The sequence below is a fragment of the Eretmochelys imbricata genome, chromosome 4, assembly GCF_965152235.1.
Source record: "Eretmochelys imbricata isolate rEreImb1 chromosome 4, rEreImb1.hap1, whole genome shotgun sequence".
Classification (NCBI taxonomy): domain Eukaryota; kingdom Metazoa; phylum Chordata; order Testudines; family Cheloniidae; genus Eretmochelys; species Eretmochelys imbricata.
This window is the reverse complement of record NC_135575.1, coordinates 72,803,663-72,819,434: the sequence shown is the minus strand read 5'-3', so window position 1 is coordinate 72,819,434 and position 15,772 is coordinate 72,803,663. Positions and strand designations below refer to the sequence as shown.

The window sequence follows — 15,772 nt, the reverse complement described above, 5'->3', positions numbered from 1 at the left end:
CAGTCACTTGGTGTGGTGTCTGCAGATGTAGGTGGAAGAAAGAGAGAGAGCATGGCAAATGTCTCTTCCTTTTATCATGTCCTTTCTTCCCTCTTGGCTTTGCCCCTCCCCCCCTTCAGAGTCAGGTGAGGATTACTTCATCACAGTTCCAAACTGACCAAAGGAAGGGGGGGTGACTCCCTCGAGAATCTAACCGATTCTTTTGTTGTTGCCTAGGCCAGTGCCCTTTGTTCCTGTGAGGCTGGGCTGGGTTTGTCCCATACCTGGGCTGATGAGGTGTGAACTGCCTCTCTGCTCTTGGAGAGTTTTTGCCTGGGCTTCCTTTAAGCCATGAGGATACATTTTCAGCCTCATAACTACATACATGAAATTATAACCTATAATATTACTGTAACAACAATGCTCAGTGCATCATGAGCCTTCCAAAGACACTTGACATGACAAACTTTTAATTGGATACCCCACAATCATTTTACAAGGATGAACATGGGGGGTGTAGGGTGTTGCCCCGAGGTACAGAGCGTCACACTTGTTTTATACTGAGAGTGTAAATTCTTTGTGGGCAGGGGCCATCTTTCTGTTCTGTGTGTACAGTGCCTAGCACAGTGGGGTCCTGTGACTAAGGTACAAATAGTAATAGAATAAACATAACCAAGCTACATTTCTAATTGGGGACAGCAGGGGGATGCTGGGGAAACTAATGTGCTGGCCTTTTACCTGTGGGGAACACTGTCTTCAAGCAAACCAAATGTATCAAATTGTTTCAATGAAACTTCAGTTTGAACAGAAGTGAATGTGGCAAAGCATAAAATACCACCAGAGGCTGAAGACTTGTGGAAAATATTCTGCTAAGTCTTACAATTTAAAAATGGTTCAGTAAGTTACTGTCATGAGCTGCTGCTAAATTTAAATACTTGTGTATTTTACAGTGTAAATGTATTCTTGCAAGACTGGGTGTTTTGTACTGTATTATATAGGTATAGAAAACAGATGTGGTACTGTCACTGCTTATCAAGTACCTTACCATCATGGCTTATCATGTTTCACAAATTAAGTTGCACTATTACAGTGAAGATTCATTCAGGATAAGTGTAACTCTGTATCCTGGCTTCTTCCTCGGTGAGAGACAGCTGGTTTTCCCTTCTGTTTCTGAGAATGTCAGAGGCAATTCATACTTCCCCACAGGGCTCTAGGACTTGTTTGCTTACCTTCCATCCTTACCCCAGTTTCTCACTCCAGCAAAACAAAGAGAGCAGGGGTACAGCAATCCTGCTTTATCCACTGCTATCTTAATTTGGGGGAAGCAGCGAGTGAAACCTTTCCCCCCCGCCACTCTCCTTTTGCTTAGTGGACCAAAACTTAAGGGCTTTATTCAGAGACAAAACTAATGCTGAGCTATTTCCCTTCTCCCACACACTTCATTGTGGTGGGACAGACCTAGCAATGCTATGTCTGCAAGATGATCCTCTCAGGTGTCACAGAATGAGAGTTCTGCCATGACTGCTCCCAGTTCTAAGGGCAGCCTCTTGCCATTCATTGTATTCAAGCTGTAAAGGAGAAAGAGCCATCAGTCTAAGTGAATGCAAGATGTTTTCTTTAACAAAAAATGGTAATAAGAAAAGGAGGACTTTTCTTACAGCTCACTTCACGTAGCTCATGAAAGCTTATGCTCAAATAAATTTTGTTAGTCTCTAAGGTGCCACAAGTCCTCCTTTTCTTTTTGCGGATACAGACTAACACTGCTGCTACTCTGAAACCTGAAAAAATGGTAATGTATCATTAGCCAGTGTCATAGTCTTAACTGCCACACAAGTATAAGGTTTGGAATGACCTTTCTACCTAAGATAAGGAGGGGAAATATCACCCTCTTTCCAAGAATATCCCTAAACATTTTGGTTCAGATTTAGAGGAAATTTTAGAACTGTCTGGATGGTGTTACCTTTATGTTATTTGTGTATATTTTTCTTCTCCAAGTATGTTTGGTGAGGCAGATACAGACTTGCGGGCTCTTCAGGCCTCGATGGAACAGTTACTTAGGGAGCAGCCTAGTGAGGAATTTAGTGAAGAGGAGTTGTCTACCTTAAAGGCAGATACTGCAGCACGCATAGCAAATGGTACCGAGTTGGATGATGAGGATGACAACAACCCCAGCAGTGAAAGTGTACTTAATGAAGAATGGCAATCAGGTATAAACTTTGTTACTTGCAATTTCTCTTACTGATGTTAGTGATATAAATACAGAATTCAGTAACAATTCTATAAAGGGTTTTAGCATAGTCTCTATAAAAGACATTATACAGAATTAAGCTTCATTTTATTACAAAACTTGGAAAAGTCAAATTATAATTAGATCTTATTTAGGGTTATAACATATAACCAGTGTTGAAGGGAAATGTTTAGTTTTCAGTGGACAAAGATTACAAATTAGTATGAAGTAACTTTGTTATCTGGAACTGTTACCTTCAGGAAAAATCTAAGACTATGCACTGCTGCACATCTTTTCCCACCTACAGTGCATGATTGTGTCACATAAATGTGAACAGGGAATATAAACTGGTGTGACTGGAGTAAATGAGAAGCTGCACTAGGATAAAGCATACAAAGGACACGAGGTTTTTCAACCTTGCCATTACTAGAAATATCTAAAAAAGAAAAAAGGAGTACTTGTGGCACCTTAGAGACTAACAAATTTATTTATTTAGTCTCTAAGGTGCCACAAGTACTCCTTTTCTTTTTGCGAATACAGACTAACACGGCTGTTACTGTGAAACTAGAAATATCTATTAATGCGATGGAACTGAAAATATGATTTAGTTCGTTTCAGAAAATCCCATTACCTTGCTGCTTTTAGGATGTGATGTTAGCAGCATAAAATGCTGTACTAAAGTCTTAATCTTACATTTCAGGTTCTAAAATTCTAGTTAAAAGTAGAATATTTTAGTACCGCTTAAAAAAGGCAAATGTGAAAATTTAGGAAGTGGTCAGGATAAATGAAGGAATTTTAATGAGTTCTGTGTTGTGTGGGAATATAGTATAATTTATGCAAGTGTAAAAGTGTAACAATATTCAAGAAATAAGATTGTATAGATATCCCTATCATTCTTGGATTGATGTAGGGTACGTCTCAACAAACCAAAGATATGTGATGTCCTTGTAGTATAATACTTCTTTTTTATGAGAGATCTCAAAGACTTTTATAGAAATTAAACAAGCCTCATAAATTACTACTGCTTTTCTCCTCCTAATTCCCACTTGTCTCTGTAGGTGTCCCCATTTTACAGGTAATTAAGTGTTGTTCACTCGTGAATTTTTATCAGAAGTCTCTCACTATTGGTGTCGTCTTAACGTGACTCCAGGAGCTGGGGCATTATTTCATGAGAATCTTAGCTTTCATTTTTAATAAAGTATTTTAGACCTTATGGTACAGAGTAAAGCTTGAAAACACAACTCCTACAGGCTCAAAATCCAGAGGGCAACCTCTCCCCCTATAATATAGTGCTTTAAAGATGTCATGATTTAAAGATAAGCTTATGATTTTTTAACACTTTAGGTTGGCAGTACTAGATTAAGCTTGTAATTTGGTCAAGTCTGTAACTTGCCACAGTCATGGAGAGCGTTAGTGGTAGAACCGGCTATTAAAATTTGGAACTGGAATTTGAGATTTCTGGGGTTTAACTACTAGACAATGCTACCTGCTTTGCAAAATTTGTTAATGTAAACTTTATGACAGTACTTCTGGGTTTCTATTGGCAATTTAAAAAAATGCACAGTAATAGGTATGTGCTCCCTATGTTAAATTGGAAACACAAATCTCCTCTCAAAGTCCATGCACCATGTTATACAGATCTCTGAGCTGTTGTCAGAAGTGAACCCAAGGGTTGTGTGCATGCGTATTGTTTTAGGGTGAGATTTAGGACTGTTAGGTATTCACCTTTGAAAATCATCCCTTAATGATAAAGATTGTATATGTTCTGCCTAAATTAGTGGATGGGCGCATTTTATTAAGCTGTTAGAGTAGAACCTCAATGTTACGAACACCAGAGTTACGAACTGACCGGTCAACCACAGACCTCATTTGGAACCGGAAGTATGCAATCAGGCAGCAGCAGAGACACCCCCCCTTCCTATCCCCCCCCAAAAAAGGCAAATATAGTACAGTACTGTGTTAAACATAAACTGCTAAAAAAAGAAAGTTTAAAAAAGATTTGACAAGGGAAGGAAACTGTTTCTGTGCTTGTTTCATTTAAATTAAGATGATTGGAAGCAGCATTTTTCTTCTATATAGTAAAGTTTCAAAGCTGTATTAAGTCAATGTTCAGCTGTAAACTTATGAAAACAACCATAACATTTTTGTTCAGAGTTACGAACAACCTTCATTCCTGTGGTGTTCATAACTCTGAGGTTCTACTGTATATAAAAATGCTGCTTAACATGTACAAAGCAATAGAGAAACTGAAGAAACATTTGCTGTTCCTGTTTCCTACTCCCGTTGAAAGGTCTCTGAATTGTTGGTTTCTGACCAGATAGCATGTGGTTTTCCGTAGATGAGGTATTATCTTGGTGTCCTTAATGTAAAGAAATTCCTTAATAAATACGAGTGAGCTCCAAGCCTTAATAGCTCATCTCTCTTACACTAATTCTCTTAGATCATGTCTCGACTCAAAAAATAAATTGTGTTTTTAAAAAGTGTTGGCTAACAGGGTTTAAAATAAGAATTTCTATCTTGTGCAGACCAGGCAAATAATAATTTATAAAAAATATTTTAGCTGGTCATGGTTCACTCTAAGCTCCCACATGTGTTGACCATGTCCAGCTAACAAATTTAAAAACATGTCTTGTCTTCACTATGTGCAAAGTCCAGCTGTTTTTCTTCCCTACACACGAGGGCACATATAGGCTAGTTTTGCTACCAAATCAGGATGTGAAGTGAGAACTTGGGAGTTAACTAAATTATGACTAAAAAAAGGAGGACTTGTGGCACCTTAGTCCTCCTTTTCTTTTGTGGATACAGACTAATACGGATGCTACTCTGAAACCTGAATTATGACTGGGTCTTCCCAGAAGTCACCTAGATTTATTGTGGTTGGAGAAGGATGTACCTTAGCACAGAAGGAATCCAAACAGATGATTCTTTATATTCAAATCTTTATCTGCAGATGGAAGATTAGATGCCAGATTACGGACTCATTTTGTAGGCTTTTGCAACCTGCCATGGTGTGTTAGACCCATTTTTGAGACTTGTGGAGTGGTTACATGGAACTTTACCCGACAATTCTGTTTCAGTGCCAAGCTTAAGTCAGATGTCTGTTTTGGGACAGCTGTTTTATTCTTTTATGTGAATTGTTACTGCTGGTTAATCTACAGAGTGGGGTGTATGGAGAAGACAGCTACGTAACATTCGAGCACCAGGGACACTCCGACTGTATTGGTTCCACAGAGCCACATTCACGCACCTTCTTTCCTCACAATTTCTTCAGATCATCCAAAGGAGAAAGGGTCTGTTACTGCTTTTAATTAGTGACTCAGTGCTGCTGTGAATGTGTGGTAGCATGTGGCGCATTCTTGAGGTGAACTGCCTTCAATTTGGTTCACAGGTCTGGGTGGACTTCAAAAGTTCAGGGACATGGAAGCAATATATTCAGAACTGAAGTGGGATTAAACTTTTTGAATTGTTTCTCCTGTTGTATTTTCCTTTCCTAGACAACAGTGATGGGGATATTGCCAGTGAATGTGAAGCATATGACAGTGTCTTCAGCCATTTGGAAGAATTGAGATATAATCTGGAGCGGGAAATAGGCTTTGATAAATTCATTGAAGTTTATGATAAAATAAAGGTTTGTGGAGTGCTCTAAGTGAAAAATAGATCAATCTACCTTGAGTTGCTCATTGCTGCATAGTGTTATATGACTAGAATTTATGAACATTCCTGTAACTTCGAATTCTGTTCTGCATACTAATGCTAATACAGAAAATTTCATTGTGTGACCTAAAAGATAAATGTTTGTGTTAATCCATGATTCTTTTTATAAATTTGTAAATTGTTTCACTTTATGTTCATTTCAAATTTTAAATTGGACCACTTACATTGTCTACTCTTTTATAGGCAATACATGAAGATGAAGATGAGAATATTGATGTTTGTTCAACAATAGTTCAGAATATTCTGGGAAATGAATATAAACATCTGTATGCCAAGATTCTTCATTTAGTGATGGCAGATGGAGCCTATCAGGAGGGTAATGTTCTTAATACTTTATTGCAATTGCGTACTATTTCTGTATTATATTCTCCTACCCTAGATAATCTCATTTGTGATAGTCTCTGACATTAATAATATTTTTTCTAAAACAAACAGTTTTAAACTCATTATTACATTAATTACTTGGATTAAAAACTATCAGAAATTCACAAAGGATATTGGGAAAAAAAATAATCCTTACAGCAAATAGTAGTTAAGGAAATTTATCAAATTTCTCACATTGAACATTTTTTATTAGTACTGTGCACATTCATAGAATCATAGAATATCAGGGTTGGAAGGGACCTCAGGAGGTCATCTAGTTCAACCCCCTGCTCAAAGCAGGACCAATCCCCAACTAAATCCTCCCAGCCAGGGCTTTGTCAAGCCTTACCTTACATTCCTTCTGTAGCTAATCACAGATGTGCTCCTAAAGGTGAAGTTGGTTATTTAGCTCTGGAGCGTATATGAATGAGGGCAATAAAGAAGGAATATAATAAATAGTAAAGCTTTCAAAACTAAAATGATTTTGCTGAAAAGCGGTGATTGTTACAAATTCATTAGTGCTTTTCCTTCAGTGAGTTGCAATGGTAGCTGAACCAGGTTATCTGCAGCTCCTCTTCACTACTGCACAGGTTACTCTTCCCTTTCTCAAAAAAGTGTCAAAAAACGCTGTCCATCATGCTCCTACTATCGCGGTACACTGGCACACTTAGACTAGCTGCACCTTTTCAGAAACCAAGCCAACATTCATGATTCTGATGAAAAAAGCATTGCCAAATTCTAGGACTGGGTTGAAATTATAACATTCAGGATAATTAACTGAAGTACTACTTCTACTTCAAATCTGAATAGATATTGGTATAGGGAGAGAGAACACAAGACGACAAATTCCCTAGGGAAATCCTCAAGCATAGGCAGAACGTGCCAGTGCTACTGCACTCGCCTACTTCCATGACACCCGTGGTCAAGACAGCAAACTGTTGAGAAGTTAAAGCTGTTGCTGATGGATGCAAGGTTTGGTAATAAACAAAACCATCACACACACTGCTTGTCATCCAGCCTCTGTAATAGAAAGTCTCTTCCAAATCAGAGTGACCCTCTTGGCTACTCAGTATAGCAAACGAGGGAACCAACAGCAAAGGAAGCAAAGTAGCAGTCCTGTTTTCCTTGAACTTAAGATTCAGAAGAGACCCTACCTTGGACACAGCTCCCATTGGTGAACTGAGGCCACTGGGAGCTGCGGGAGGCCGTGCCTGCGGACAGTCAATGTCAGCAAAATGTCTTGTGGCCTGCAATCAGATTACCCTGATGGGCCGCAGGTTGTCCACCACTGCTCTAGACAAATTGGTGTGGATTCCTCCTGCAGTCCTACATTCCCTAGAACGGTGGTTAAATAGGAAAATATATAATATAGGGGGTGTGTGTACCTTTTTCCTGCCCCCTCCCAACCAAGACAGTCATTACCAATGATTGTCTCATAGGGTGGGATTCGCACCTAAGGGTATTGTGAACCCACACATTAAAGGTAGAGTGAGAAGCTGCTTGTCATGTGTCCTTGCACTTTGAGCAATTTACAAGGCTTTACCATGCTTTTTCCCCTCACATCAAAGGCTTCTTGGTTTAGGTACAGACCAACAATGCAACCACAAGATACTAAACTGGCAGGTCAGGGCACAGTCCAATCAGCTATGCCAGGAAGCTATGAATCTCTGGGACTTTTTTTTATCAAGGAAGATATTTCTCCCATTGCTGCTCATTTACTGGGCTCCCAGAATCAGTTGGCTGACCCCCTCAACAAGAGGTTCTCCCAGTGTCATGAATGGGTTCCTTAAGAACAGTGTGCTGAGGACTGTCTTCCAAGCCTGGGGTATTCATTAAGTCTCAGACCACTGATAAAAAAGAGTAGGCGCACTGGTTCTCCTATGAAATCTTGAACACTGTTCCACAAGAAAGCCCTGAGACATTGGGTCCAAAAGGGAGAGTTTCTGTGAGGTTCCAAGTGGCTCCAATATTGTGAAGTCTTCTAAAGCATATTGTAAGAGCCAGACCTTAAAACAGGATTTGGTACCAAGGATATCTTAAATTTTGGACAGTCGTACCCAGGTTACTAGAGGTTCTGCCTGAAAGAGATCTGTGTATTCAGACTCTGTTATCCCTTTGATACCTATACCATCATCCTGTACTTCTGCATTGGTACCAATGGAGTTTGACCCAGATCTTCCTATCAGGCATATGGGTTCTGTACTATCGATAGTGAAGCTGGCTTTCACAGGAAATCATCTAATTCTTACCTATATACCATGGTTCCAAAAGAGTTTAGATATGCTAAAGACCATGTCTCCACTAAGCCCGGATCTCTGTTACTAAACCATACCGGTCATCTTGCAGTCTGCTGGGTCACCAACTCCACATCTGTCATTGAGGCCATTTTACTCACCAACTTCAGTCAACCAGGGCAAACCATTCTCTCTCTCACACACCCACCCACCTGTTTTCACCTCCCCCTGAATATGTTGAAGAGGACTCTGACTCACAAATTTTAGTAAAGGGTTCTCCTGTATATTCTAGGAGGCATCATTTGCCCACATGTACTGACACTATGGAAGAAACAAGACCTCAACTCCCACCCACTGAGTATGACCAGTGGTTGATGTCTTTCCTGTGCCCTTTGGACCCTCCCCCAGTGGGCTTGTTGGGATCCTCTGGCTATTTACCTGTTCCAGTTTAGGTCAGCATCTACTCACTCCCAAAGGGAGCATACACAGTGTCATTCTTCTCAACCTCCTCTCTCATCCTCCCAAACAGAGGAGGGGAGACTTTGGAGGAGCAGGAGGCAAGGGCTGACAAAGAGGTGACACCTGTTTGTTAATATTTTGTCGCCATTGTCTGATGAAGCCATCATGCCTTCACTACCTTCCATGGCGGATGACTTCAGGATGTTTCAGGAGCTGATGAAGCATATTGCCAGTATGCTTCAAACTCCATTGGAGGAGGTCCAGAATTCTAACCATAAACTCCTGAACGTTTTGCACAGCTCAGCCTGTATGCGTAGCCATCCCTGTCAATGAACTTTGCCGGAGCCTGCTAAGATTATCTGGCAGACTCCAGTTACCACAGCACCTACTTCCAAATATGCAGCTAACACGTACTGTGTCCCAGTCAAGGATTCTGAGCTTTTATTTTCTCACCCTATACCTCTTTAGTAGTGGAGGCCATCAATGGATAAGGTAGGCAGTGCAATTCTAAGTCTGCCCTTTTCTCCAAAGATCACAAGAGACTTGACCTCTTTGGTTGTAAGTCCTACTCCTCGGCCACATTACAGTTTCAAGTTGCGAACCACCAGGTGCCTATGTCAAAATATGGTTATTTAAACTACAAGTTTAATTCTCTTATTCAAAACTTACCAGCTGAGCATCAGAAAGGTCAACTTTTGGCAAAAATATCATTACAGACATGCCTCCTTTAAATGCAACCTACACTGCAGCACAGTCCATAACCACCATGAGCGTGATGTGACGAGAATGTTGGCGGCAGCTGCTGGGTTTCCCTAGTGAGGTTCAGAGTACTGTTGACCTTCCTTTTGACAGCCACCAAACCATTTGCTAAGTCTACCACTGACTTTCTTCACCCTCTGAGGGACTCAAGGACCATGCTCAAATCCCTTGGGATCTATACACCTGTGAACAAAAGAAGGTTTAGCAGGTCTCAAGATTTCACAGCAGTCTCTTCTACACCGTTTTTCTAACTTCCATAGGCCACCTGAGTTACCAACCAAGAGACCTAGATATTCAAAGAAGCCAGCTTCTGCCACAGCTACTTTGTCCCACCATTCACATCTTCTAAGCACCAGTTTTGATGGCTTGGACAGGAGTCTCAACCGTTTAGTTGACAGATCTTACTGCTATACCATCCTATGGTCAATCCCCCTTTTGGATACCATCTCTCTCTCAATTTCAAGCTGCATGAGAGAACATAACGTTGGACAAATAAATGTTGGAAACCATAACATCTAGTTACACGATTTCATTTCAATTCCATCCCTTGCCCACTACCCCATCCCTTTTCAGCTACCTGTCTCATGCTCAATTGCTGACACAAGATATTGCCTCTCTTCTGTGTTTAGGAGCCATAGAACCAGTTCTTGTATAGCACAAGGGAAAGGGATTCTACTCAAAGTATGTTCTGGTTTCCAAAAAACAGAGGATGGAGGCCAATCATAGACCTCAGACATCTGAACACATATGTGAAACAAAATAATACAGGATTGTGACCCTTGCACGCACAATTTCCTCTCTAGATTCTGGAGGTTGGTTTGACTTTCAGCCTACAAGAACACATTTTCATGTGGTATTCCAACCTCCTTACAAGAGGTTTCTTCTATTCCTGTTCAATTAGGACCATTACCAGTACCAGGTGCTCCTTTTTGGCCTCTCCTTGGCTACAAGGATATTCTCAAAGGTTATAGCAGTCAGCCACACACCTTCATCATGGAGGCATAATCATCTTCTCTTATCTAGGCAATTAGTTGTTCAGGGCGGCCTTTATCAGAAAGTATTATCAGCGGTACAGGTGATACAATCCCTATTCTGCAGCCTAGGCCTCCAGCTCAATCTCAAGAAGTCCATTTTGATACCACTTCAGCGTCTAATTGTATAGAAGGTTTTCTGGATGTGCTGGCAGGCAGGGCTTCTATCCCTTCCAACAGATTTCTCACCTTCCAGAATTTCATCTCAAGAATTCAGTGCATTCCCCAGTTGGCAGTGAGAAACTGTCTTCAACTGCTGGGGCACATAGCAGCTTGTATTTTGTATTTCAGCATGCCAGGTTACATCTTTGGTGTCTCCAGTGATGGCTTCGGATGGGCTACAGACTACACAAGCACAGTCTGGACAAGCTTATATCTGTTCCCCAGTGGGTTCTGAAGTCACTCAACTGATGGAAGACCCTGTGAATATCGGTGCCAGAGCCACATTTATCCAAAATCCCTCTACTGTCATGATAACATCAGATGCATTATTCTTGAAATAGGGGACACAGCTGGTACCCCACACAATTCAGGGCAAATGGTCACTGCAAGCACAGCTCTTCTGCATCAACTTTCTGGAGTTGAGAGCGGTCAGAAATATTCATTTTCATTTTCTCCTTCTAATCTGAGCCAATTCAATCAAGATAATGACAGACAGCATGGCCTGCGTGTATTATATCTATTGTCGCGGGAGACACATTCCCCTCTCCTTGCATGGCTCCTCAGTGGTTCTCAAGGTTAGAGATTTCCTGTTCCTTAGAAGTGCAACAGGTATTAATGAATAGTAGAAAAGAATCTATAAGACATAATTAGCTTCAGAAATGGACATATCTTTGGTGTAATAGGTGAAAGCTTTCACCTGCTCATTCTTCTCTTTCCAGAGTCTTGGATTACTTGTTAGAATTGATAAGATTGAGATTTTTTTTTTTAGTTTTGTCAGGGTTCACTTAGAAGCGATTCCAGCTTTTCACTCTCCATTAGAAGGTTTTTTGATCTTCATCCATTCTATCATAGTGAGATTTCTGAGAGGTCGAGTGAATCTCATCCCACCAACCAGAGATCCTTGTTCTTAATTGCCTCATGAAACATCCTTTCAAGTTACTAGCTATGTGCTCCTTCTTACATCTATCTGTGAAGACTGCCTTCTTGGTGGCCATATCTCTGCCCTTAGGGTCAGGGAACTGGGGGCTCTAATGGAAGACCCTCTTTTCAGTGTTCTCTACAAAAAGGTGTTACTTTGACCCCATCCAAACACATTTTATCAAAGGTTTTTTCTGAATTTCATATTAATCAGACAATTCACCTTCCAGTTACTTTCCCAAAGCCACATCAGACTAGATAAGAAACTTCTTTCCATACCGTAAATGTGAGGAGGCTGTTATTCTTTTACCTGGATAGAACCAGACCCTTTAGAAAAATCTTCTAGGCTTTTTTGTGTCAATTGCAAACAGATTTCAGTGATCCCCAGTCTCTATGCAGAGACTCTCAAGATGGATCTCTGGTTATATTATATTACCTGGAATGAGTTGGCTGCTGATCAGCCTTCCCCGAGAGTGATAGCTCATTCTACAAGATGACAGTCTAGATCTGTAGCTTCTCAGATATGTTCAAGTTGCTGAAATCTGCAGGGTTGAAACCTGGACATGTGCACCTACTTTCTCCAACCATTATGGTTTTGGTTAATGCTGCTAGATCAGATGTTGCAGGAGGCAATGCAGTTGTCTCTTCAGTACTGAACTCTGCCCCGAAGCTCCCTCCTCCTTAGGGAGGTACTGTACTGGAGTCGCCTGAAGTGGAGCACCCCTAAGGATGTAATCAAAGAAGGAGCGATTACTTACCTCGTGCAGTAACTAGAGTTTTTCGAGATGTCTACCTAATGGTGCTCCACTACCCCTCCTCCTTCCCCTTGTGGAGCTTTACGATAGAGAAGGAACTGAGGCCAGTTTGCCCACACAATGCTTTATATCCTCCTTGTGGGGGCACATGTATTGGCTGAATGGGCACTATTACCAAAAATCTCCGATCAAAGGCGCAAGGGCATGCGTGCATTTGAAGTGCAACACCCATATGGACATCCATCTTGAAGAACTCCAGTTACTACATAGGCCAAGTAATCTCTCTCTCTTTCTTAGTAGTGAAAGGATTTCATTGTGATAACAGCTTTGTTGTATATGATTTAAGTTGAGCAGGCCATATAGAGTGCAGCAATCTTAAGAAGTTTATTAGTCCAGTAAAGATGTAATGCTATTCTTTGCTTTACAGGCTTGTATGCATAGTGCTTTCAGTGCTGTTTTGAAGTCTGTTAACAATTTTTTTAAAGTTGTTCATTTCAGTCTTATTTTATAATAGAATTTTTATCGTATATGGTTGCTTACTTAACTATTTATCTTATTAAGTTTTACTGAATCTGCTAAATTTGTCTTTTTTTCCCCTCTCTACAGATAATGATGAATAAACCTGCCTCAGGAAATGCGATATGTAGGTGTCTGGATTCTGTACAGCAGAATTGCGAGTTACAGTGGAAAATGTAATAATAACTGAATAAGGAGCAAGAAAGTGGGAGACCTAAGAAAAGCATGCTGATTGCATGATGAAGATGGAAAAACATGCCTATATTTCAGATGAGATGTTTATGTATTTCCTTTTATATGTTTCCTCATTTTTAAAGTTACCTGCTGCAGAAATTACACTTTATCTTAAAAATTTCAACCAAAGTATACGGAGGATGGCCCAGAAGATGGTTTTTGTTTTTTTAAATCAAGATAGATTTATCATGTATTAGAGGCCTTGCCATATTAATTGTTGGCTGTTAGGTGTAAGCAGTTAAAAGGATTACCGTGTTTTGAAAATACCTGCTTCTAGCTCTTCACTTACACACTAAAAATAATTCTATTTATCCCTACTAAAGATTGTATTTCATTTTCAGTTGACCAGTTAGACTGTATTTAAATAATCACATTGTGTCAGTAGCCCAAGTTTGAATATTTCACATTTTTAGAATAAAACTGGTAGCATGTTGAAGTTTCCATTTGTCACTTTTTAACCAGTGTCACCTGAACTATCTTAATAGTTTTTGCAAATTAAGGCAAACTGGTCTTTAACACGTCATTGAAAAAGTTAATTTTTTTTCAAAGGGATAATGGAATTCCTTTGTAACTGGAGAGTTTGTACCATAATCTTTCTAGCAGACACATTCATATTTTGAATTTTGCTATCTTCTCTAACTATAAAACTGTGCAAAAGTTAAGGCTGCTCTCCCCCCCCCCCAACTCCTGCCACACACACGCAAACAAAATGGAATAACCTTAAGTACTGTTACTATTGTCATTTTGACACTGATGATTTGTTGTGTGATCTCCCTGGACAATATATACCTAGATTTTCCCCATACTCTGCTCCACTGTCAGAGGGAGCACCATATTGGCAAAATACGGTGTGTTTTTTTTCCCCAGAGACAATAGCTAGAAAGTGTTACTAGTCTGTGTGTATAACAGGTCAGGTATTACAGATCAAATGAAACTTATAATTTTCAGTTACCCTATTGGAGAGAGATGGATTTCCAACCCCTGAGTAATAGCAAGCTCAGGTGGAAAAATTTAAAAATTAAATTATTTTAGCACTAAGTGAAAGTTAATATGTACATTATTTCTAATCTTCATAAATAAATACTTGATTTTTGTATAACTCTTTATTTTTATGGTATTACTATTAAAAATTCCTCTCTTGCCCATTGCAGGGGGGCAAAACAATGTTAAATTCTTTTTGCTTCTGTGGAATTGTTTTTCTTTACATGTTTTAGAACCAGAGTGTAAAATTAATTGGAGGAAGAGGGTCAAAATCCTTTGTTCTCTTGGCTGGGTTACCAATTTAGGAATCCATAGTGAGATTCCCACTGATGTCAGTGGGAGATTGTACAAAGATCAGAGGTAAATGGCAATGATGTATTACCTAAACTTTCAGTTGTTATTTATTGAGTACCTTAGTATTGTCTCATTCAGTAGAAAAATTAACTTCACCTTTACGACCCATCCTCTTCCTATCTTGTGTTTCTCTTCTTTCCCCATCTTTTCTCTATTTCTCTTTGTCTTTACTACATGTCTGCATTTCATTTTCTGCAACAACTCTGTTCTTCCCTCCAGGCTTTATTCTCTTCCTCTTTCCCCATTTTATCCACTAAAATGATCAGTACTAAAGTAGTTAAGCCTGACATTTCAAGTATCTATAGAGATAACTATACAAAAAAATTAATTGGGAAATGGGGAGATCACACCTTTTAAAATTCATTGTTTCAACCTGTCTACAGACTCAGATGCACCCTTTGACACTGGTTTTAGTTCATATTTTCAATGTTATCTTTGTAATTGTTTAGAAATAAAAAAAAATCCCAGATTCTGCAGGATCTGAATATGCCATTCAGACCACAAATATACATCAAACTGGCTGTTGGATGCTTTTGTTCTAAAATCTTAAACTTCCACAAAATTCCTGAGATGAAATCTGAGCCCAGTGATGTCAATGGAAATTTTGCTATTGACTTCATTGGGACCAGGATTTCACTTAAATGTGCGTTACTTCTAACACATTACCTACACTAGGCACGGCTTGCTTCCTATAAGAGTAGGAAGTAAGTTTGGCCATACTGAGTGGACTACAAGCTTTTAAGATGATGGGAGTACTTTTGCCAGTTAACTGTTTATGCAGAATCCATGCATATTTTTCACATTTAAAAAAGAGAATAATCTTAAGGCCTTCCAATCAATTCTGAGTTCTCCTAAATCCCTCGAGCTAATTTAAGGCTGCATGAAATAGTAAATAAGAATATTATTCGAGTGTGGAAAAATTAATCCACATTTTAAAAAATATTAATCTGTCTAAATGTACACTATAAGAGGATCAAGACAAATGTTTGCAGATTTCAATCTATGTAGGAGAATTATTTTTTTTATGTCAATTGTTTAAATACTTGGTTGGGAATTAACACAAAACCCCAGCCAATTATAAGAGGA

At 39.5% G+C, this 15,772-nt stretch overlaps 1 protein-coding gene across 4 annotated transcripts in view; it reads left to right on the top strand.

The window, feature by feature from the left end:
* The window catches only part of NEK1 (NIMA related kinase 1), a 145,082-nt gene extending 129,932 nt beyond the window's left edge, over positions 1 to 15,150 (top strand). For all 4 annotated transcript variants that reach the window (XM_077815444.1, XM_077815446.1, XM_077815445.1 and 1 more), the window contains 4 exons: positions 1,975 to 2,186; positions 5,701 to 5,834; positions 6,104 to 6,236; positions 13,208 to 15,150. In XM_077815444.1, the coding sequence (XP_077671570.1) occupies positions 1,975 to 2,186; positions 5,701 to 5,834; positions 6,104 to 6,236; positions 13,208 to 13,221 (493 nt within the window). In that variant the 3' untranslated portion in view covers positions 13,222 to 15,150. The remainder of the gene's footprint in view (positions 1 to 1,974; positions 2,187 to 5,700; positions 5,835 to 6,103; positions 6,237 to 13,207) is intronic.
* The last annotated feature ends 622 nt before the right edge of the window (positions 15,151 to 15,772 follow it).